At 44.7% G+C, this 24,952-nt stretch overlaps 1 protein-coding gene across 1 annotated transcript in view; it reads left to right on the top strand.

Annotated features, from left to right (window-relative positions):
* The window catches only part of FLNB (filamin B), a 133,107-nt gene that overhangs the window by 68,904 nt on the left and 39,251 nt on the right, over positions 1-24,952 (top strand). Inside the window, exons 7-22 of the mRNA XM_011371826.2 lie at positions 2,338-2,500; positions 3,086-3,283; positions 5,817-5,954; positions 7,456-7,582; positions 8,573-8,709; positions 10,028-10,221; positions 11,172-11,285; positions 11,910-12,053; positions 12,301-12,424; positions 12,757-12,917; positions 13,911-14,001; positions 14,251-14,420; positions 19,228-19,345; positions 21,659-21,921; positions 23,153-23,750; positions 24,032-24,205. Of these exons, the coding sequence (XP_011370128.1) occupies positions 2,338-2,500; positions 3,086-3,283; positions 5,817-5,954; positions 7,456-7,582; positions 8,573-8,709; positions 10,028-10,221; positions 11,172-11,285; positions 11,910-12,053; positions 12,301-12,424; positions 12,757-12,917; positions 13,911-14,001; positions 14,251-14,420; positions 19,228-19,345; positions 21,659-21,921; positions 23,153-23,750; positions 24,032-24,205 (2,914 nt within the window). The remainder of the gene's footprint in view (positions 1-2,337; positions 2,501-3,085; positions 3,284-5,816; positions 5,955-7,455; positions 7,583-8,572; positions 8,710-10,027; positions 10,222-11,171; positions 11,286-11,909; positions 12,054-12,300; positions 12,425-12,756; positions 12,918-13,910; positions 14,002-14,250; positions 14,421-19,227; positions 19,346-21,658; positions 21,922-23,152; positions 23,751-24,031; positions 24,206-24,952) is intronic.

Here is a 24,952-nt window from a genome sequence, read left to right as displayed (position 1 = left end):
CCTCTCAGTTTCCTGAAGGAAACAGACATGTGGGTGATGGCCTGTGTCAGGGCCTGGCCCAGCTTGTAATGTGCTCGTGTAAACCTGTGACAGGAATCGAGCCCACTGGAAACATGGTGAAGCAGCCGGCCAAGTTTACTGTGGATACCATCAGCGCCGGGCAGGGAGACGTGATGGTGTTTGTTGAGGATCCAGAAGGGAACAAAGAGGAGGTATGTGGGCGGATGCTGCCTCCCTTGGCAGCGTCCCACGGGGCTTTTGGAGCTTGTAACAGGGACAGGGACTATGCTTCCATTTTCCTCATTAAAGCTTATAACAATTTTTTTTTTACTAAAAGGATCCCCGAGGCTTACGGTGGTTAAAGTAACTTGCCCAAGGGCTGTGCCTTGAAAACTAATATAAATTAATGCCCAAGGACATAATGTTTAATAAAATAAAGGCTACTTTGAATTTAGCAAAAGCCTTCTCAGTTGAGGTTTTAGATATACTGATATCTAGAATAATACTAATGCAGAATTGATACAATACAGATTGTCCTACTGTTTTCTCACTCTGTCCATCCTTTAATTCTTCCCTCAGGGCCTTTACACAACTGTTCCCTTTTGTCTACTGATCTTCTTAAGACTATATTTTATTTCTAATGCTTAGCATTATTTGAAATTCTGTTTACTGGCATATTGTCCCTTTCTCCCACTGAGATAGGGATTCTGCCTGATTTGTTTTATTTTTGGTACTTAACACTGGGCTCATGATTTCATAAGATCTTAATAATGACTGGGCCAATAAAGTTTTACGTTACTGGCTTTATAGTCATTCTTATCTGGAGAGTTCCAGCCTTGAGAGAATAGAGAGTCCTGACTTATACCTTTGTGTGACATGATTTTGTGTCTGTAACTTTAGGCTGCTTCTTTCTTGAGGTGTCCTACAGGAGTGATGGGGTAAGAAAATAGTCAGGACAGGTTTCTGACGTAGCAGCTCGCTGCAGAAACTTGGCTGGCACAACGTGCTTTTACTCACACCTGGAGCATTCTCTAACTGTCACTCATCTTTCATCCTAGGCACAAGTGACCCCTGACAGCGACAAGAACAAGACATACTCTGTAGAGTATCTGCCCAAGGTCACTGGGCTGCACAAAGTAAGATGAGATGTCATGACTATTGCGTGGACTGCTCTTCTGGGCTTGCTTCGATGTGTATGGAAGGATATCTTAGGAAAAAGAGTGGCTTTCTTAACTTCTGATTTTCTTTTCTGATTATAAAAGTATCCATGCTCACTTGGGATCCCCATGAACCAAACTCGAAATATTAGCTAATATACCTAGTCGGTTGAATTCCACTAAGTTTTTTTGTAATGTCATAAGATTTTTCTGACTCTACCTAGATAATGAATGGTTGTAGTTACATGGCTGGAGTATAGATGCTAATCTATGATCTCTTTATCTTTGATGCTGCCTTAAGTAGTCCCCTTCAAGGTGCTCTGGAGAATCTGTTAGCATAGAGAATTGATGGGGATCCAGCCCCCAGGCCCTCTGTTTCAATAACCTTTTGAGTTCTGTTTGAGTTGGTGTCCAGTTGGCCTATAGGACGGGAGCTAAGGGAGTCTGGCAGAAGATTGGGGTGATCTAGGAGTGTGCCTTTTGTCGGAAGAAGGCCTTCGAGAGTACACACAGGCTAATATCTGTGTACCATGCTACGACTTTGAGACATAAACCATACTCACCACCTTGGGCTTCAGTGAATTCACCTGGAACCATGACCAGGGATTTATACCCCTAGAATACCATGAATTTTTTGGGAAAAAAATCTCTAAGAGAGCATTTATGATGTAATTAATTTATTTAGTTCATATGAAACCTAATTCAGTACCCCTGAAAAATTTAAAAGATAAGAACAATGGCTCAAATTTTAGATGAAAATCTGTACTTTGTTTCAAATCCATGTATCTGGGAATGGTCTTGGTCTCTCGAAAAATACTTTGGGTTTGAAATCCTGGAACTGTGTATTATACTCTGGGGAACAGTTGTTCCTCCTGCAGTTGCCTTAAAGGATCCAGTGTCTAGAGATTCAAATATAAGTATTCATATCCTACTAGGGAGGCTAAACATCTGGTATAAGCATTTTTAGTTTACTAAAGGGCTGATATCCTAGGCCCAGCTGTATGGCTGATGGAGCCAAGTGGGAGTTCCATTCAGGCCACTGACCGGGCTCCTGATTCCAGCCATGTTTGTGTGGATAATTAGGAGGATGGAAGAGAAGATTGTCTAAGCATCTGGCTTGATCTGGTGCTCTCACTGGACAGAGAGAAGTGATTTTATGTCGTCTATCTGTCACTTGTAGGTCACAGTCCTCTTTGCAGGACAGCATATCTCCAAGAGCCCATTTGAAGTGAATGTCGACAAGGCACAGGGAGATGCCAGTAAAGTCACTGCGAAAGGCCCGGGTTTGGAAGCTTCAGGGAACATCGCCAATAAGCCCACCTACTTTGACATCTATACGGCAGGTAATGTGCTTCTCCACCTCTCCTCCATGGGTCAGGCTTTCTCCTAAAGCTGGGGATAATCCTTAGGAACTAGAGGTTTGGGATGCCTGACCTTCGTTTTTATAAATCGAACAACCAAAACAAAAATAGCTTTGTCAAATGTGTTGGTTATATTTTTAGATTTTTCAAAACTAGCTTTTCTTTAAAATCTTATACTTGAGCTTGACATTATTAATAGTGAATTTCTACACACGTTTCTGATTTGACAAAATAAATGTTCCAAAGAAACTTAAGTTTTAAGAATTGTTTACTAGACCAAATTCTATGCAAGGTTTCTTGGGAGGTTGGAAGGAATGAATAAGACAGTTTTTGAAATGTCAACTTTCTTTTCAGTTTAGAAAATTTAGAAAATAGAGAATGGGGGGAAAGGGAATTTCGGCTATGACCCTCCTTCCCCCCACCAGAAAACAGTTGTTAATATCCTGGCGTGACCCTTCTTGGGTGCTTATCTCCTTCGTTTTACATTTTGTACCCACTTTTATACTCATCAGCAGCGAGCTTTCTGAGAAGGTGACGTGGGCTCATGAGATGTTTGCTCTCTCATAGGTGCCGGTGTGGGTGACATTGGTGTTGAGGTGGAAGATCCCCAGGGGAAGAACACCGTGGAGTTGCTCGTGGAAGATAAAGGAAACCAGGTGTATCGATGTGTATACAAACCAATGCATCCTGGCCCTCATGTGGTCAAGGTCTCCTTTGCTGGGGACACCATCCCCAAGAGTCCCTTCATTGTGCAAGTCGGGGAAGGTGAGTGCTGGGGTGGCAGACCATGTCTGCTTCTGGCATTGAGGCTAATTGTGCACACGGCTGGGCCCCAAGGCCAGGAGAATGGTCAGGGCCTAACACTGAACTCACACCTATCCCCTTTCTGTGGGAAGTGGCTTACTTTATCCTCAAGATATGTGTATCTCCCTGTGAACCATGCAATGACTTAAGTGCTTTACTTGTATTAACTCATTTAATCCTCTTCACAACACTGGTACAGGAGAGCCATTGTCCTCACTGAGAAATGCAGGACTGAGGCCGTTTAAGGAGTTGTAGCTGAGGTTAGCTGCAGAAGTATTGCTGGTGTCCAGCAGATTCCACTGCTTGGCTGCTAGGCACTTAGCACGAGTGCATCTAATTGTCATACCAGCCTGTGTGTGCCAGGTGCTATTATTATCCCTAGTTGCAGATGGAGACACTGAGGCTTAGGTAACATAGGGATCAGTGAGTACAGAATAGGTGTCAGTAGGAGTAGAATCTAGGTCTCTGTCGACCTCTTAACCATACTGCTAAACAACCTCTACAGCCAGAAGCGTGCATTTTTCTCTGTTAGACTCTTTCATTCTCACATTGTTGCTCCCCTCATACTCTGCTGCCTTTTCTAACCAATACTTGCCGTTTCCTGTTCTGTCCTCTGCATCTGCATCTGCAGACCTGGCTTCCTCTTCCGAATCCTGCTTCTGGGCCAGCGTGGACCCCGAAGCTGTTGGCTTCCTAGTTGAGAGCACTGGGCCAGAGGCATCTCTCTTGGTAAGGGCTGGTTGGGTGGAGCGTCTGTGCCAGTTCTTTGCACTGCCTGAAAATGTCAGCTGAGCCTCTGCTATTTGTGACATCAGGAAATTACAATGCAGGTGTTATCATAACTTGTCCAGCGAGACCCGAGCCCCCTCTGTAATTACGTTTAAATAGCTCTAAGACATCTCAAAATGGTGGAGAAGCTGGCAGTTTCCTTCAAACCCTTTAGCTCCATTTAGTGTTTAAATGAACTGAGCGGTGACCCTTTTGATATTGAGACCATTGCCCATGCTCAGAATTTCCATGAGTGGTGGGTTTTTTTTTAAAGACACATTTAAACCTTCCAAGGGAAGTCCTGTCATCCCATTGTGAGTATTCTTGATATAACCAACTTTTCTCTCTTGACAAAAGAAGAAAAAATAAAACGAACATACTCATAAACAAAACATTTTGACAAAATGCAAGAAAGAGTTTTGAACAGCTTTCCTAGTTCTAATAGTGTTTTCTGACTTTCCTCTCATTCATGGACTACCTTTTTCGTTCTGGCATATCCATCTATCACTTGGACTATCTAGTATTTAATTAAAAGTTTTTTGTGTACTAATCCTTCCTCTACTTAAAAAAGAAGCTTTATATTATTTTCACAATGGAAAACCAATGTCACTTGCCTTTAAGTGCCACCATAAACTTATGTTCATCCATGAGCAACCTAAAATCATCTCTAACTCCAAAGATGTGCATGTGTCTCTTTGAGAAGCAGTTATATGCCAAATAGCCAGTCAAGGACATTGTGGGGCGGAGGAAGAATTGCCTCCCTTCTATGGAGTAAAGAGTCTCCTCTTCCGGATTTTGTGACCTCTAGTATATAGAGAGCTATTAGATAAGCAATGTCAGATGTGAAAAGGAAAAGCCACTTAATAAACATGACATTTTACCCATTAATCTCCTATTTCTATACTTAATGAGAAGGCTGCTCATGTTGGCAAAGAATTTCTAAGGTATAAGGATGTCTTTTATCTACCTTCTGATGAACCCCATTGAACAGTATCTTTGTGGACCTCTCATCTAAGGAATGTTAGAAGCTACCTTTGTCCTTCATGTTTAGACTTCTAACTTTAGATTTTTAAACCAAATTTAGAAATCAAATTGAGAATATTGTTTATTGCTAATAGTTGCATTTATAGCTGCCCACATTCCCGAGGACCTTGTAATAGAAGGCACTGAAATGTTTGTCTGTCCTGGCTAAGGTGGAACTGGCCTCTTTTTTGAGCTATCCTCTGGCTCTTCATGCAGAAGACAACGTTTAGACTTTTATAAATGGCTGACCCAAAGTTTGGAACCTGGTCAGATGTTTTCAAGCACTACATTTTCCAAGTAGACTTGAAAAAGTCCAGTCTTCCCAATTAGTGGGCCCTTGAGTATAGCAATGAAGTTTGAACAGTGTCCAGCACTAGGTCTTAAATCTCCTTCACCACTGAGAGGATAAACGCCAGAATTCAGCTGGTACCAGGAGCCCAGGGAATCTACACAGTGCTCTCCGGATTTCTTTGCCAAAGTAACTTTCCCCCAGTCCCTCTGTGGTGTGGCTGGACAGAGTTATGTTGTGTCCTTGTTTGCTAGCCCGGTGTGCTCTCTGAATGGGACCCCTGGTCTCAGCAACTGCCGCATACTCTTTGTGCAAAGCAAACATTTTCTTGGCGGGTGCCTCCAAGTTACCTTGGCTTGCTCAACTCTGACTAAAGAATGAAAGGTTGAATTGATGTTGAAACTCTGCTTGCAGCCTGCAATCCAAACGCCTGCCGGGCCAGTGGGCGAGGCCTACAGCCCAAAGGGATCCGCATTCGGGAGACTGCAGACTTCAAGGTTGACACCAAAGCTGCCGGAAGCGGAGAGCTCAGCGTAACTGTGAAGGGTCCTAGTAAGCGCTCCTTTGTTTCTCCATCTCAGGCATGATTTCAGCAAACTCTGTAGCCATGGCATATGGATTTCACCCTATGGCCAGTTCTGATCAATTTATCCTAGAGATCTGTCAAAGATTTGAGGCTATCTGGCCTCCGTAGGGAAGAAAGTAGTGATTGATTAGTAATGTCTGCCCTGAATGCAGGTGGTGTCTTGGAAGCATCACATTATATCAAGGCTTCTGGGAGTAGAAAAAGCGGCGATGCAGTGAGGTTTGGGAAGTGCTGTTCTTTGAACAACAGCCTGAAATGGCCCTTTTTTTTTATTTGAAGAAACCTAGGTTTAGAGAGGAAAGGTCTTGCCCAAGTTCCCGTAGCTTGTAAGCATCCGAGCTAGAATTCAAGCAGTCTCCAAAGACAGTAATTTTCCCACTGCAGGTTATGTTTATCAAATACCTAATTACCGTGATCAGTGCTTATAGAAGGAGAATCACATTCCCTAAGATTAAATTTTCTTTCTAAATAAATACCACTCGTGGAGGAGTGGGTTATACCCTGCAACTCATTCTTGCTCCCTCTTTTGGGAAAGGAGACAGCAGACGTGAGGATAGGTATCTATGCAGTCCTCACATTTTCCCCTGGGATAAGCAGATAAACTCGGCATTTCTAATTGCAGACGTAGTAGTCCTTGGCTTATGCCGGGACTGCTCTTACCCTCTGTGTTCCCAGCAGTCTGGGGCAGGAGTGTTCTGAGCTCTAGAAAGTTAATATTTGATCTCAGAGGACCATGCTTTGGGGCAGGCCGTGCCCTAAGGGCAGGCAGCCTAGGTTCTAGACTGCTCAGACCCAGAGCCACATTGCTCTGGAGCTGTCCTCCGGAGCTCCTGACTTGTTGCTACAGGAGCCAAGGAGGTGTTTTTTTCTGATCTCGGATTCTCACTTGACTAAATGGCTTTCCCGGCCAAACTTCAAGGCTCAACATAAAACAAGTTCCTGCCTGATGTCTTGCTCTGGAGTTTGTGGTGTAGCATCTAAAACCTGTCTTCTTGTAGCTAGCATACAAGAACTTTCTCATTTTTGTTATCTAGCTTTAGTTGAAAAAGATGTGCTTGGGACACTAACCTGAAACTCATGCCAGATAATCATAAGGGTTCATTCCCTCCCTGGTTTTTGTAGGGGACTAAGAATGGTAGATTTGATGAGAAAAATTGAGGTGTGTCTAGATTTATTTTTACACAGACCCAGGAGATTCAGGACCTCATAGCCCCTTCACAGCTGAGAGACATACTAAAGCCAGTTATCTGAAAATCTTCCATTTCCCCACAATTTGAAGCCAAGACGGGTCCATTTTTAGCTTTGTATTAATCTCTAAGGTTTTGGGGGTCCCACCTTCTGAGGCAGCCCACTTAGTTTTCCTTCGTAGCTTATGTTTTGTGGATATTGCTATCATTCTGTTGTCTTTTGGGTTCCCTTTCTGAGTCTAGAATTGCATTGGAAAGATGGTGTGCTTCCTTTCTACAGAGGGTCTGGAGGAGCTGGTGAAGCAAAAAGGTTTTCTGGATGGAGTCTATGCATTCGAGTATTATCCCAGCACCCCAGGGAAATATAGTGTTGCCATTACATGGGGGGGACACCACATTCCAAAGAGGTGAGTCCCCAGCTGGTGTTGCATCTTCTCCGGAGGCTTGCTTGGCCCAGGGCAGGCTCATGGCGGTTGCTTCCTGGGCTGCAGGAGAGAGAGAGATCTGCTTTATTGAAAACTTTTTTTTTTCCTAGCAGTGTACAGACATTTGGCCTGTTCTCAAAAGCAGCAGAAAGTCACTGTGGTTTCGGCTGCCTTCCTTTAAATCAAATGTTGGTGGTTTGGGGCTGGTGAGAGGCCGGGAAGCTGGAAGGAGCCGTAATAGAGAGCAAATGGGCTGTGTATCTGTATACCCTTATATAAACTGAGATTCTCTTTCTTTCAATGTGTTCCTCTGTTCAGGAATGCCATGAGGGATAAAATCTGCTATGGTTTACATTAAAATCCTCCGTGTGAGTACAGTCAGGGACCCAGCGAAGCAGTCTGCAGCTTTGCCTTGTGGGCGTTGCAGTTGCCCTTTCTGCTTTTCCATGTTTTCCAGCTCCCCTGGGGGCAACTTTAAACTCTGAATAAATTCAGTTTACCTTGAGAAATATCTGAGCATATTATAGGGTTCTGAGAATCTAAGGAGACTATTTTTTAATCTTCTGTGCCAACGTTAAAGCAATTCATTCATGTATGATATAAAGCCTACTCAACCTAGTTTTCTTATTATAGCATAAGCAGGGTGTGGGGAAGTGTGTACTCTCTTACCTTCGAGGGCTCACAGTCCTGCACCCAAAAGGTTAATGACCGGGAGGATAGTGCAAGGCAGTGTGGCTTGAGTGCCAACCCAGTGGCCACCTGAATTCCCTGAGGCAGCATATTACATTATATTGTTGACATAACAATGGCTCCGGGTGGGGGGGGGGACCTTTGTGGAGGAGGGGCTTGGTTGGAGATTGGGACTGCAGGTAAAAGGATCAGGCAAGTGGAAAGAATATGGGTAAACAGCTTATGGCTGTATGTAGCCCCTTCTTTGCGCTCCTTTAATGCTTTCTTTTCCTTTTTTTCTAGCCCCTTTGAAGTTCAAGTTGGCCCTGAAGCAGGCATGCAGAAAGTCCGTGCATGGGGCCCTGGCCTCCACGGAGGGATTGTTGGGAGGTCAGCGGACTTCGTGGTAGAGTCCATTGGCTCTGAAGTGGGGTCTCTGGGTAAGTGGAAGCAGCTGACCAGCAGCTACCGGAGGGCTGAGATTATAAGGGGACTTCGGCCTGGTTTTAGGCTGAGAGTTGGGGCCTCCAATGAACCTTGTTACCCTTAACCTCCTGGTCTCCTCACCACCTAGGGCCCCTTCTGGATACTGCTGTGGAATTGCAATTCTCATTTCCCTCCTGCCCTTCAGGTTGCCCTCTGCCTCATTCACTCATTCAGAGGGCTTCATTCACTCATTCGTCCACTAGACCTCAAGGGCAGAGGCCTTCTGTGGATGCTGTGTCTGAAATATATTAGGCACTCAGCAAATATTGTTGACTGATTCATGATGATTAAATAAGTTAATTTTGCTGAAATCAGAGATTTGGGGAGTAAATATTATTTGGAGCATAACTGAATATCTTTAAAATACACATCTGGAGTATATATGATTGTTTTACATTAGTAGTCAGCACTGACCTCTCTTCAAAGGATCAGATAGCAAATACTTCAGGATTGTGGGTCATATTCTCTCTCATAACTATTCTCTGCAGTTATAGTATGAAAGTAGCCGTAGAAAAAATATATACAAAGGAGTGTGACTATTTTTCAGTAAAACTTTATTTACTAAGACAGGCAGCGGGTCAGATTTGGCCCACCAGCCATAGTTTGATGACCTCTGTTTTGGGTAATAGAAGATAAGCAAAAAAAGGAAAATAGGAAATCACTTTAATTCTTCCTTCTAGAGAGATAGTAACCATTTTGGTATATCCTTGTAGACTAGAGATAATGTTAACCCTTTTGGTATATCCTTTCAGACTTTTTTTCTGTACATGCGCATACAAATATTGGTCTGCCACAAAAAATATCTGGGAGAATTCTATATCTTTTTTGCCTCAGATAAATATAGGACATGTCTCAATTTCCCATGGCTTCCATAAATTCCATTGCATGGATGTATCTTACGGGGCTCTCTCATTATTTCCAGGGTTTTGCTGTAAAAACAAATACATATCCTTGGTATTTCCTTCAGATAAAAGTCCAGAAATGGATTTGGTGGGAGGAAGGGTGGGCATTGGTTAAAGGCTTTTGGTATGTGTTGCCATGTTGTCAACAGAAAGGTTTGCTGGTTGACCTTCATTGTTAGATGTTTAAAGAAAAAAAAAGATATAAAATCCAACTCTTCCATCTCTAGCAAAGACTCAATAGGCTTGGTTTTATGGGAAGGGACAGTTTACAGATTTCGGTCTTCTAGGCAGGCAGAGGGAGGGAGTTGGTAGTAACAAAATAAGTACTTTCCACTGTGTAACCAGGGGGCCCTCCCACCCCATTCCCTAGGGTTTGCCATTGAAGGCCCCTCCCAGGCGAAGATTGAGTACGACGACCAGAATGATGGATCATGTGACGTCAAGTACTGGCCCAAGGAGCCCGGCGAATATGCCGTTCATATCATGTGTGATGACGAGGACATCAAGGACAGTCCATATATGGCCTTTATCCACCCGGCCACAGGAGACTATAACCCAGATCTGGTGAATCAACTCGCTGTGCTTCTGTCTTCTCTTTTCTGGTTTCTGGCACTTTCCCTGTAGTGGTGTTGAGAGATAGCAAAGATGAACCATTTACAGCCTTGAAAGGAAATGGGCCTGAAATAGATATCCCAGTGGCAAAAATGAGTGCTTTTCTGATGCTGAGCAAGAGACTTACCTCTCTCTAACTCTTGATATCTTCCTCTGTAAAATGAGAACGATGGTAGCACCTGCTTCCTAGAGTTTCTGTCATGATTCAAGACAGCCCTTATAAAGCCCAGTGCCTGACCCGTGTAGGGGGCTCCATAAGAAGATTTCTTGCAACTCAGGGCATCATATTTCAGTCATGCCGCTTTCCATAGTTATTATTTCAAGATGCTCCAACATGGAGCAGTGTTTGCAGTGTTTCCAAGAGCTTCTCTCAAACCCTTTGCAGGCTGATAAGCATCAAGTCTGAGCCGACAGGAAGAGGCCCCCTTACCCTGACCCTGACTTGTGCTGCTGTTGGCCTATGTGGGCAACTGACCATAGGATGATGTCAGTCTAGGCTGGGAGCTACCCCTCTTTGGCCAGCTGCTGGTCCTTTGCTCTCTGGGGGCTGCAAGAATTTAGAGTGTTGTCTGCAGTAAAGGTTCTGAGCCCCTTCAAACTGAGAACACTGAAATAGGGCATGGCTTGAGGTTCCTGCCCCAGTTACTAGAAATTCTCTGTCAGCTCGGAATAGGGCAAGAAGTTCAGGCTAGTTTGCGACCTGGTTTTAGAGAGTTTTCTTCCTTATGAGAGGTTAGCCTACTTTAGCTTTTTTGTTTCTATAATCGTCCTGTTAACATAGGTGCTGTAAAGCCAGGCACAGTTGTTTTGTCCTTATCCCATCCCCTGGTCACCAGTCTTCATATAGGGGTTTATTTGGGGCATTACACAGAAAGAGAGTCATTACTGACCCTTTGCCCCAGGTCCAAGCATACGGGCCAGGTTTGGAGAAGTCTGGGTGCATTGTCAACAATCTGGCCGAGTTCACTGTGGATCCTAAGGATGCTGGAAAAGCTCCCTTAAAGATATTTGCTCAGGTAAGTTTCCGGGGGCCCAGCTGTGTAGGTAATTGTCAGGTAACAAGATCCGACAGTGTAATGGCAAATTGCTCAGTCCATCTGATCCTCAATTTCTTTATCTATACATTGGGAATAATAAGAATATTTATCTCATGGGATTATGGGAGGAGTAAATTAGATTCTAACATGTAAAAAAGCACGGTGTTTTTCTCATTTTTATGATTTGTTTTCTGTGGAAATGAGACTCGATTATTTCAGATTTCCCTGTAAATGTCTTTTGGTATGGCTGAAGCTTCCTAGGTCATGATGGGAGGTTTGTAAACAAGAATTTATTAAATATATTAATTTAAGTGAATTTGACCAAAAGATTTAAATGCAGGAATTATAATTAAGGAGCATTGGAGTGGTCATGCCTTTCTTTTTGGGCCATTTGCTCTTAATGATTGAAAGTAAATAAATGTAGTGTTTTATCACCTGTGGTCATGGTCATTGTATTGTAAAAACATGGCCTATCATAATTGTTCCATGAAGTTTTGCTGGATGAGTGAGTGGTGACTTCACTGTCTTGGGAGGCCATGGTAGCCCTGTTTGATAGAGACGATGAGAGGCCAAGTTCTGTTCTTAGCCCCTGATCTTTTGCAGGACGGGGAAGGCCAGCCTATTGACATCCAAATGAAGAGCCGGATGGATGGCACGTATGCCTGTTCGTACACCCCAGTTAAGGCCATCAAGCACACCATTGCTGTGGTCTGGGGAGGTGTGAACATCCCACACAGCCCCTTCAGGGTAAGTTGTGAGGTGGAATCTGGCCATGGTGTGAAAAAAGCCCAGTCCTGCGGCAGGTCAGGATGCCATGCCTGATGGCCAAGGCAGATAAATATTTAGGGAAGAACCCATCCTTGATGGAGTGGCCTGAAAGGCACAGTGCTCTAGAGTGCCTAAAAGGACTATTTCTAACCATGGTAGCTAACAGTGTTTTACTGGGTCTGAGTAGAAGAACACTTGATTACAACTTTCTCCGTGTCCTCTCTAGGTCAACATTGGGCAGGGTAGCCATCCCCAGAAGGTCAAAGTGTTTGGGCCAGGCGTGGAGAGAAGTGGCCTGAAGGCAAATGAGCCTACTCACTTCACAGTGGACTGTACCGACGCTGGGGAAGGTGAGAGGGGGCTTCACCAATGTAGTGAGTGTTGCTTCTTGAGGAAAAACGTTCTTTTCATAATGTTTCAAGGGCATTGAACTTTGAACCAGGAAATAATCCACCTGAATAGGTAATCATTCATCTAATGAGCCTCTGTGTCAGTTTCTTGGTGATATCTTTGCTAATCATCCAGAGTTTCTCTAGAACCCCGGCTTATCACCATCTCTTTCTCGTGTTTCTTACTGGAAACTTCCCAATTGCTTATTTTAGGGTGTTCACCTGAGCTAGAAGTGATTGCTTGGGACATGCTGTTTCTTGTAAACTGGTGCTAATGAGCTGGTCTGTTCCAGGTGATGTCAGCGTTGGCATTAAATGTGATGCCCGGGTGTTGAGTGAGGATGAGGAAGACGTGGATTTTGACATTATTCACAATGCCAACGACACATTTACAGTCAAATATGTGCCACCTGCCGCCGGGCGATACACTATCAAAGTTCTCTTTGCATCTCAGGTGTGTGTTTGGGTCTAGCTTCTTTCTGGACACCTGTATGCATATTTCCTTTTTTTTTTTTAAAAGCAGTAGGGAAAGTGTCTTGAATTCTGCTCAACAGTTTTCCTCTCTGGTTCCTTAAAACCAAGAAGGGGGAAAAAAAACCCAGAACTAAAATTTTACCACTTTCTATTCAGTGCTTAAAAGCAGGACTCTGGAAAGAAATTGGTTTGTTATAAACTTTCATCAAGTTTTTGATTGAAATGTAATTAACTTCTAACTTCTGGATGCTTTCCACTTCGACATCTTTGAAACAGTGACTTTGGCCTTGGCCTTTAAACTTGTATAGAGAGAGAGGAGTTTTAAAGTTTCAGGTAGAGTTCTTGTATGCGTGATAGTGAAGGTAGGATGAGCACTGCCTCAGACAGAGAATAATGGGATCCTGGTGATTCGCATTAACCTTATATAAAAATAGGGACCTCACAAGAAAGTTCTATTCCTAAAGGTGTTGGTCTTGAGTTGGCTTCATCCAGTTAACCTGTTTTGCCTTCATTCTGTTTTTCAAGATTTATAACCATTCTGTTTCTGATCAGTTCCTTGCATTCCCCAAACCTTAGCTCTCAGCTGTCTCTGGAGGACATTTTCTTCCCTCTGACCCCACATATTATTGTCATTTTTGGTTTTACTCTTGGTAGTATTTTTTGCATCCTGAGTACTCAACAATTGGTATTAAAGGCTCAGAATTTTCGGATTTGTTTGTGGGAAATCTTCCCTTAGCCGTGCAGAGAGTAAATCAACGCCTGTTGATGTAGGGGATCCAGGTATTTGTAAGTGACCGATTATGGCCCATATCTGATGCTAGACTACGAAGATTTGACCTGTGGTAACAGAAGTTTGCTCACCACCCTCCAAAGTCAAAGTTTGCCGAAGTTTCCGCCCTTGCACTTGGGCAGGAGGCTTCCCTCTGGCGGTTGCTTCAGGGGCTTTCCTATTGAGCCGATGTCTCTGCTACAGGAAATCCCCGCCAGTCCTTTCAGAGTCAAAGTTGACCCTTCCCATGACGCCAGCAAGGTGAAGGCAGAAGGTCCGGGGCTCAGCAAAGCAGGTAAGATGGCGTGTGTGCAAGGCCATCCTGAAGGCCTTCTGCAGGCCAGTGGCAGTGGGCATGTTTGGTCCCTGGCCATGAGGGACTCATCTCCAGGGTCCCCGTTCAGCAGGGGCAGAGCTCCTGAGGCTCAGCCCCTGACTCTGGCTGCCTTGGTGGAGACGGTGCTGATGAGCCTGTCAGACTGGTTCTAAAAGTGAAACTCTTCCGGCCAGGCCTGTCTCCTCACTTCATGGTTTATCTTTCCAGGTGTGGAAAACGGGAAGCCAACCCACTTTACTGTCTATACCAAAGGAGCTGGAAAAGCCCCACTCAACGTACAGTTCTGTAGCCCACTTCCCGGTGACGCGGTGAAGGATTTGGATATCATCGATAATTACGACTACTCCCACACTGTTAAATACACACCCACCCAGCAGGTAGGGTCCTTCCCCTCCCCTTGTCCACCAGCCCCACCCAGGCCCCTTTCCCCTACGTGCTGTGCTGGGTCATGTTGGACGCCAACAGTGTAATCTGCTCTCTTGGAAGTGCTCCCTCCCCTATGAGAGACAGCTCTTCATGCCTTTCATTCTGAACCTCTCTGACAGCGCTGACAAAAAGCCTGATTGGTTCTATCAGGAGAGTTTGAAAGATTCCACAGACACAAGCAGGAAGCTAGCTGATCTCTCTTCACCCCAGTCTCCTACCTCCATTTCGGGTTTCAGCAGAGAAACAGTGAACTCTTGAAATTCAGGACCTAACATCTACCTCTCTCTTATATATACTCTCCCATCCTTATACCTGCTACTTTTTACTCTTTGATTAATTACTTACAGAGAAAGAGTTGCCACACCTTCGTTTTTCCTTCCTGGCCCTTTTAGTTTACCCTTTTTACGAGGTGTTATAGTGGGGTCTTTCTCAAAGAGTCAGTTCAGCCTTCAAGGCCCTCAGGGCCAAAATACTATTTTGGTCCCCAGATTATCTCCTTTTACAAAATGTGGGAATACGGACAAGATCTTGTCATCCAGGCTTTTTTGCTCTGATTATTTTAGGCAATAGGGCCTAAAACACTACCTCTCCATACATATTCATGTTTATTTGTTTAAAATTTTGTTTTGCTTCATATCCACACCTCTAGAGTCTGTGGAGCAGATACCCCAGCAGAAAAGCCTGGATTTTACTGCTCATGCATAGTGTTCTACACAGTCATACTAAACCTCTGAGATTTTTTTCATTCTTGAAGAACAGAGTCCCCCTGTGTGAGAAATACCATTTGTGGGAGAAAGGCAATGCTTTCTGCAGAAACACTGCTCAAGAGACGTCACTCCTGCCTGGGCCCCTTCAGTGAGGAGCTGGCCAGAGTGTAGTCAGGGATTATTAGGGGTACAGTTAGGGTGAGGAAAGGTATCTCCCTACCCCAGACCCCATGTCCATTTGGGGTAGGTGTCCCCTTGCACCAGGGGCTACACATCCTTGGAGATGGAATTTTTATTATGAGAACTTTCTTGGCAATGGGGATATTTCTCTGGGGCAGGTTTTTCTATGCCGTATTACAGGGGTGGCCTCTTATCTCCAGATGTGCTTGTCCTGTAGATTGTTTTGTTTTGTTTTACCTTAATGAAAGGTTCATTTTTAGTAATGATAAAACTAATACTTTTGTAGATAGAATACCCTTTTCTCATCAGACTACTCAGTGCTTAGTAGGTAATTACTTTCCTACTGATGCTTCTGAGGGCTGGTGGGACCCTTACCACTGGGAGTACTAGCTTGATGTCATCTTTCTTGCCAATACTCCATTGCCTTAGAAGGTACCAGAAAACATGGCCATGCACACTGGTCAAGATCACAAGGTTACAGACTCTTTAAAAAAACATGTTGAGACTTGCTTTATCGTATATCTGTATACCTTTTGTGTTTCGGCTTTGCTGGTAAAAAAGTAAGTTGCAGATGACAGGCTCAGGTTTTGACCTATACCCCAAGAAAGGACTTTAGAATCTATTGCCCTGGATGCCTCCAGCTGCCATTTGAGGTGGAGGTGGAGGTCAGGAGTCCATTTGCTATTTTGTTGCATTTGAAATGAAGCTAGAGAGGGAGGCTCCTTACTTCAGAATCACCCTAAGATCAAGTTCAAGTTCATCCATTTCTCTGATAGTAGCAGGTTTGAAGGCTGTCTGCACGCTCAGTGGCCGCTTGGAGCTGTTTGTCCAAATGTTGCCTATCATACATTCAAGGAATCTGGTGAAGTCTTGGTATCAGTCACTGCCTCTAACATGGAAAGCTCTAGGATGCTGTTCCAGTCTTTTGTTTATTTAGAGTGAGGTTTAGTGTTTTTTTATTTGGGCAAATTGGCAATTCTGTGTATTTCTCTATGGTTAAGAAAAAAGGTTAAGTCTTTCCTCTTGGATGTGAGTTCCCCCAAGGATAGAATATCATTTTTTTTTTATATCTATATATATAAAATTTATCTTTCTATCCCTAGCCCTAAGCACAGGGCCTCATGTTGTGGGTGCTCCACGTGAACTTATAGCCGAATGGGTGAATGAAAGAAGCCTCAACTCACAAGTAACGATTTAATAAATTTGTAATCTAGTAGGAGAGTGGGGTCCTGCACATCCTCATTCTCCTTTTGAACTCTCTTCCGAAGAGAAACTAACAGCTAACAACATACCTCTGTTCTTGGATGTGGTTAAGAGGCCTGGGTCAGCCCAGAAAGCTGCGTGGAACAGAGGCAGGGAGCATACTTTGCAAGCTGACACCCACAGGCACACCTCGTTGTGGTTATAGGGAATAATAGGCAGGGACTTTCTAGAAATGCATCTGTTTGGTGTGTGCGGAGAAATAGGGTTGGGTTCTGGCTCAGGGTGAGCGCTTTGCCCTCAATGCAGACTGCTATGTGAGGAGCCATTGCCTTATCTGACTGCTGGCTCTTTGCTCCCAAATACCTACAAGCTGCTGCTGTCCCCTGCAATTCCTTGTAGGGTCCCTGAGCCACAGCTTGCACATGCTCGCCTGCCTGCAGTGGACCAGGGATGGGTGTTTCTTGTTGATCTTGCCTGCTAGCTCTTCTCAGAAGATGGTGGTCAGAGCTCTTTGCCTCAGAGGAGTGGACTTGTTGGATTGGGGCTTGAGGGCCTCCCAAAGGTCAGACAAAGGCTTGATTTTTATGGAAGCGAAATTATGCAATGCCAGTTTCTCCTGAGGATTTTGCCTTCTGTGCTTTTGGTTGTCTTTGGTCTCACATGACTTCAGTTTCTCACCCCAAGTTTCCCCGAACAGAGCAGTTTGAGATGCTAGTGGCAGCAGCTCTGTGCCGAGTCAGGAGACACTGAGGATTGAAAACTCCACATGCTGTTGAGGCACCTTTAGGAAACCCTACGAGTTCATTGAGCCTCACAGGTTAATAGTCTCTCCCTCGAAACATTACTGCTGGTGGTGTCAGAGAGGTGTCTGGAGAAGGGGCTGTTGGTGGCTCTCCATCCTATCCTCAATCTGACCTCTCAGATCAGGGTCTTATGTGCGTTTGTTTTGCAGAGTGAGATTAAGGTCTCCGAAGCTCGTAGGGGAAAGAATGAAACAGTCCTGCAGTGCACACAGTCTTTGTGAAATGTGACAGTGGTCACTGCTCAGACATTCCTCACTTCATAGCCTTTTGGGGAAAAAGCAGTTCATTCCTTGGCTGGGACTTCCGAGGAAACCTTAAAATGCTACAGGCCATCGTAGGTGTAAATCCTAAGCTTTTTTCCTTTCCCTTATTAGGTTATTTAAAGTAGAGTTAATTTCTTATCTGAGTTTTTGTTTTGTGTTTTATGATAGGTAATGAGAACATAACTTTCTTTTATAGGATAGGTAGGCTTCACCAAAAGAGGAGTTTTCGCTCTCTACCTTGGCACTCAGGCGGCCAGAAAAATTAGAGTAGGTAGTGGAGGTTTTTCCAGGACCCTAGCTCAGCTCTGAGGCCTGGCGCTTAGGAGTTAGGGACTTTGGGGCAAATTGAAGCTCGAGAAGAGCTGGCATGTCAGTGGCTGAAGTAGCAAGTCAGTCCCTGCTCTGTTGAATCTGACATTTGTACATTTTACCATGAAATGTTGCACCCCGGAGTCAGGGGCCTGTTGATTTTGTGTGCAGTGCAAATAAATCCTGGAATATCAATCCTCCCTTCTTCATTGATACAACCAATTTTTATTCCCTTGGCTTGTTCCCCCTTTGTTATTACAAAAGGAATGTGAGAAAATATACATAGGCCAAAAGCTACACTCTGTTAACACTTGATCAGTGACAGCTTTCAGCAGGGGCTGAATTCCAGCAAACCTGCTGGATTCCTGGGAAGGATCATCTCTCCCTCCCCCTTTCCTCTTTCTCTCCCACGTCCTCTTACTTTATGCCCGGACCTTTGAGGTGAGAAGGATCTTAATCAACTGAGACAGCCATGGGCTTTCAGGGGGCCTTGGTTTGGGCGAAGAAGAGTCAGCGGACTGTGAAGAGGAAGCCAGGACTGGCCGGAGGAGGACAACAGCAGTACATACGGCCATGCCGAGCCTCCACAGCCACTGAGGCTGCTGGCGAGGGGGCTGCCAAGCCCCCAGGCCAAGCCTGCCTTCACACTGGCAACTTTTCTTTCCTTGACATAGATGTGGGAGTTTAGATACTGTGCAGTGGTCTTAGAACAGCTCCAAGTGAACTGCTGCAACTCTCTTTCTTAGCATAGTGGCCGGAAATTGATGCCTAGGACATAGAAAAAAAATGATTTTGTTTGTTTAAAGGCCTCCAGGCCTAGCTGCTTTACCCTGCCCAGATTTAGGTGTGTGTTGGGTGGGGAGGTAGTTTGGCAAAGCTGCTAGGATTTGGGTTTGGGTGCCGTGAGTGTGAGGCCCAGCTCTTACATCTACTAGGCAAGTGACTTTACCTCTCTGAGCCAAAGTTCCCTTTCCTGGTAACATTAGGGTGACAGGGGGAAACCACCTCTTAGGACTGTTTTTGAGACTGAATCAAGGAAATGCTTAAAAGCACAGAGCACGCTATGCACATTAATTTGTTCCTGTTGTTATCGGTTGCTCTTATTTTATCTGATTTCTCTGCTGTTCTTACCATGGGGCCAGAAGCTTAGGGAAATGTTTGAGATGCTTTTGAAGTCCACTGGAGTCAAACAGCCTTGTGTCCCTGGGAAGAAGGAAAGCTCCAGAAGGCGGGTTTAAACACCAAGTCAGTGTGTTGGCACCCAGAAGTGTGCTTGGTTTTCTCTCCTTCCAGGGCAGCATGCAGGTTCTGGTTACGTATGGTGGCGATCCCATCCCTAAAAGCCCTTTCACCGTGGGCGTGGCTGCTCCGCTGGCTCTGAGCAAGATAAAAATCAATGGCCTGGAAAACAGTAAGTGTGCGAATGGAGGGGAAGTGGATCATTGAAGACCACCGTCCCAGGGCTGTCAAATATATTCCCTTAGAAAGAAGTTCACCCAGAAGTAAATTCTGCCTTAAGAGACTTTGTAGTCGAACAGATTCGTTTTTGAATTAGGACCATGTGATGGATGAGCTCTGTGACCCTACCTGCCTCTTAATCTCCCGGAGCCTCAGTTTTCCTATTTGTACAGTGGGGCTGGGGGTGGTAGAGAATGCTCAAGGGAATATTGAGAAAAATTAAATGAGCTAATAATTCAGAAGCTGGCACAGTAACTCAGTAACAGCCCTCAGTAACTCCTGGCATCACAGTGGAATGTTTTCATTACAAAGAAGTTGGCACATTGCTTTCTGGAGAGCTTCTACTGTGCCAGCTCTCCTTGGCCACTGAATCCACATTAGGGTCGAGAGTCAAGCATGAGAGCCAGTTCCCTGGCACTCAGAAACCACAATTACGATGCACCCCCCACCTCCATCCCGATATTCCGTTAGCTCGTTAGGTATCTTTTTACTACAAGCTCATTTCATTTATTTTAAATTAAAATATTTTATTAGGGAAAATTTCAGACACACAGAAGAGAATATTACATGAACACTGATGTGCTTATCACTCAGCTTCAGAAGTTCAATGTGTGATCATAAGATTATTTTTTACCCAAGTAACAAGCCAATTTTCATCTACAAACATCCCAGTTCAGAGAAAATTCTACTTTAACCATCACCTCTTCCCTTCCCTAGGGTTAACCAAAGTTATTGGTTCAGTTTTTTTCCCTCCCTTCCTTCCTCCCTCCTTTCCTTCCTTTCTTCCTTCTTCCCTCCCTCCCTCCCTCCTTCTTTCTCTCTCTTTCAATTCAATTTCTATCCTTCCAGACCTCTCCCTGCATCCCTCTGCATCTGCACTTATATACATGCCAGTAGAAAACATTTAGCAGTGTTTATTTTGGGTTGAAGTTCTCTTGCTATTCCCACATGTCTTCAGCCTGCCTTTTTCCATCAGCAGTGCTTCTTAAAGAACATTCACACTTTAACCCCCTTGTTGGCATTAGCTGCCGAGTGGCTGCAGTATGGCTGCACCTCAGTGGCACACGTTCACCTGGTTTCAGGCTCATGTGAGGCTCAGTGTGTACCCCCAGGGAAAAGCCTCTTATTCCACCAATTAAGGTTCCTTGGGGTCTCAGTGGGGCCACCAGTGAGTACCTTCATTGGCCTGTGACCCAAACGTACGAGTTATGAATGAACCCAGCTCCCAGCTCCAGGGCTCTGAAGCGAGAGCTTGTTGCCAGCTTTTCTCCCTTGAGGGCTCCCAGCACTGAGCATATGAATGAACATCCACTGTCCAACCCTTTATATGTTCCCTTATCACTTCTTTCTCCAAGACACTGAGGGTGTCTACTCCAGACCAGGAAAAAAAGTACAATGCCAATTAGAAAAAGCCTTTGGGATGTGGAGCTCTAGGCCTCCTTGCTTGTGGTTGGGCAGTGTGTTCATCCAGGCAGGCCCCTATGTTAACCTAGAGTCAGAATTTTTCTGTGGCGGGGGTGGGGGTGTGGGTAGGTGGGGCTCTACTCCCAGTGCTTTTGTTTTGGTTCAAAGTCCTTTCTCTGTTTTTGTCAAATATAACACATGGGTTTTCTGTGGCCCTGCTTTGCAAAGACCTTTGAAATACCAGCTCTGTGACTTTTGCCTTCTTGGCTGTAGGATTAAATTTGCTGCCAAGAATTAGTAAATAAAACACTTGCTTATGAGAATGTTTTGATATCAAGTTAACACCAAAAGTAAGTAAAGGAAAGAGGACAGTGTCAGATTCTAACTTCACTGGTCAGCAAAGCAGATTTTAGAGTCAAATCGATTTAGGTTTGAGTCCCAGATTTGTGATCTGCTGGATATGTACCGCTGGATTAGTTAATTAACCTTTCTTAGCCTCAGTTTCCTTATCTGTTATAGCCATTGGTTACTAGTAAATACGGCATAGAATTGTGGTAAAAATTAAAGGAGATGATATGCTGTACCAGGCCTGGCATACAAAGTGCATTCAGTAAATGATAGCTATTATCATCATCATTAATTAATAATTATTTTTGTACCGATTGTTATCGAGGCCAAAATGCTGATGATTCTTAATCAGTCTTGCTTCTTGTTCACTGTACCAGCTGTTGCTTATTGTAGTGGCTGAAGTGACCATCCCCCTGTCCCACCACCCATATCCAAGTAACCATCATTTCTCTGGTCTTAGTTCTTGCTGCTGAAAAGGGTCAGCTCATCACTTTGGCTTATTTCCATTTTCCAGGAGTCGAAGTTGGGAAGGATCAGGAGTTCACTGTTGACACCAGGGGGGCGGGAGGCCAGGGGAAGCTGGACGTGACGATCCTGAGCCCCTCGAGGAAGGTCGTGCCATGTCTGGTGGCACCCGTGGCAGGCCGGGAGAGCAGCACTGCCAAGTTCATCCCTCGGGAGGAGGGGCTCTATGCTGTAGACGTGACCTACGACGGACACCCTGTGCCAGGGAGCCCCTATGCGGTGGAGGCCTCGCTGCCTCCTGATCCCACCAAGGTCAGCTTTTGTTTTTGTTCCAGAACATGCCCCCTGTTGTCTAATATAACATCATATTTCTCTGATCCTGGCAAGCACCTTTAGAAAATCGTGTTTTAATGAAAGTCAGTCCTCAATGGCTGTCTGTAGTTCTCATAATTCGGTGTGTAGGATCCTGTAGGCAGTTGGGTCCCACTCCTGCTCCTCCTCTTACTCTCTGGCTGTGAAGGACTCCCCATCCCTGAGTTCTGTTCTTTCATTTGTTAGTGTAATAACAATACTGACTTTGAAGTGAGCCTCTAAGTATAGGGGGGATATGTGAGAGTGGAGACTTCGGCTTGGCCTCCAGTACACAGAGTGAGCTCACCCTACAGATGCTATAATAATGCAATAAAACTAGATTATTCTCATTACTATTTCTTTCTAATAGTCCTGAATCAAGGGTATTAGAGTATTTCTGGTAGTCTGAATGGCATGAATCCTATAAATTGTATAAATTGTTGAATCAGAGATGAAAGCATCATCCTTTCTTTTCCCTCTTTTAAGAAATTTTTTTTGTTTTAAAATTTTATTAGACTATTTTTTAGAGCAGCTTTAGGTTCATAGTAAGATTGAGAGGAAGGTACAGAGATTTCCCATTTCCCCCTGCCCGCATGCACGCCTTACCTCCCCGTTGTCACCATCTCCCAGCAGAGTGGTACACTGTTATAACTGATGAAGCTGCATTGACATCATTACCAAAGTCTGTAGTATACATTAGGGTTTACGCTTGGTGTTGTACAGTCTGTGCGTTTGTATAATGACATGTATCCTCCATTACAGTTAATTTTTTATTATGCAGAATTTGTAGAGGGGGCAGCCAGAGCAACAGTGAGGTCCATGAAAGCTGTTCTGTGAGCACTCAACTCAGGAAACCTGCTTGTGTTAGATCTTCAGCTGTACGCCCATGGTTCCTGAGAACCAGGCATGGCAGGAGAGAGGGAAGTCATGCTCTGTGCTTCATTGGCTTTCAGTGTTGATTAGCTAGCTCACAGCCATATCTCCCTTTCTTAGCCATTTGCAGCATTGACTGCATTGTGGCTGTAACTCAATGGTGTGGGTGAGTGTATGACACAAGTTAAGCCCCAGGGAGGCCTACTTAACTGAGATGCAATTCAGTACTGATTACAAAGTTTGTGTATTGAAGGCAGTGCTGGCTGAGCAGTGATACCAGCCTCATCCTGAGTTTGACTTTTATTCTTTCTTCAAATAGGTGAAGGCCCATGGTCCTGGCCTAGAAGGTGGTCTTGTGGGCAAGCCCGCTGAGTTCACCATCGACACCAAGGGAGCTGGAACTGGAGGTTTGGGCCTAACCGTGGAAGGCCCATGCGAGGCTAAAATTGAATGCTCCGACAATGGGGATGGGACCTGCTCTGTCTCTTACCTTCCCACAAAGCCCGGAGAATATTTTGTCAACATTCTCTTCGAGGAAGTCCACATACCTGGTTCTCCTTTCAAAGCTGACATTGAAATGCCATTTGACCCCTCTAAAGTCGTGGCGTCTGGACCAGGTCTCGAGCATGGGAAAGTGGGTGAAGCTGGGCTGGTCAGCGTTGACTGTTCAGAAGCGGGGCCTGGGGCCCTGGGCCTGGAAGCTGTCTCGGACTCGGGGGCGAAAGCTGAAGTCTCTATTGAGAACAACAAAGATGGCACTTATGCTGTGACCTATGTGCCCCTGACTGCCGGCATGTACACACTGACCATGAAGTATGGCGGTGAGCTTGTGCCCCACTTCCCTGCCAGGGTCAAGGTGGAGCCCGCTGTGGACACCAGCAAGGTCAAAGTCTTTGGACCAGGAATAGAAGGAAAAGGTGGGTTTTATTTTTAAAAAAGAGAGAGAGGCTGCAACCTCTCTAGATCCCCCATCTTTGTCCCATAATGTGTACAAGTGGTCATGCTGTCACTTGGCTGAGGCTACCCGGGAAGGGCCACCTTTTTTTGGTGGGAGTGCACATTAATTTTTGATTTTGAGAGAGAAACCAGTTGTCTGCTGTCATTTAATGTTTTTCAAAGTGCCAAGAACCTTGGTTCTTGGGTTTTCTCCTGGGTTCAAGGTATTGGTGACATTCTTATCTGTGTGATTGCTCTACAGATGTTTTTCGTGAAGCCACCACCGACTTCACAGTGGATTCACGGCCCCTGACGAAGGTCGGGGGCGACCACATCAAGGCTCACATTGCCAACCCCTCAGGGGCCTCCACCGAGTGCTTTGTCACGGACAATGCTGATGGGACCTACCAGGTGGAGTACACACCCTTCGAGAAAGGTGAGTTGACTGCTCTTTGGACATGGCCCTGTTCAGAACTTGCTTGGCCATTTCCTCCTGGTGGCTGATGCTGATTTCTGCCTCGTGTGCTCAGGCCATCTCAGAAGAGGCACTTGCAAAGTGACCGAGGAATGTGAAAACTTCACTTCCCAACAGAGCCACCTGTCCACTCAGTGCCTGGCATACTGGCCTAGTTGTGCGACAGTTAGGCTGAATTTAGCTTAAGCCTCATCAGAGCAGGGTATGGGGGTGAGGTCACGAATATTGATCATTTGCGCAATTATTTTAACACATTATTTTCTTGAATATTAAGAATCATAAACAATTTTGATAAATCGTAAAAGCACCATATGTCCTTATTACCAGATTATATGATCTCTATAAATATTCTGGTGTAGATATTTCTAATCTTTCCTTATAGATATATATATATTCTATTTTATGGGGTTTTCTTTGTCTTCTAGTTAATCACTGGATAGAGTTTTTCCAAATCAGGGTAGTATGTCTAAGATGACTGACTTAAGTGTAGAATTAGTGATATTTGCTTGGAGGAGAGGTTGTGTGTGTGTGTGTGTGTGTGTGTGTGCGTGTGCGTGTGCGCGTGCGTGCGTGTAGGGGGGTTATGTGAATGCCAAGTAAACAGAAAGCATAGTTTGTACTTAAAAAAGATCAGATCATACCAATATTAATGTTTCTTTTACCTGTTCTTTTCAAATAACATGGTAAAGCAAGTAGACATGAATGCTA

Source organism: Pteropus vampyrus, unplaced genomic scaffold, assembly GCF_000151845.1.
Source record: "Pteropus vampyrus isolate Shadow unplaced genomic scaffold, Pvam_2.0 Scaffold195, whole genome shotgun sequence".
Lineage (NCBI taxonomy): Eukaryota > Metazoa > Chordata > Mammalia > Chiroptera > Pteropodidae > Pteropus > Pteropus vampyrus.
This window is presented reverse-complemented; position numbering and strand designations above follow the sequence as displayed.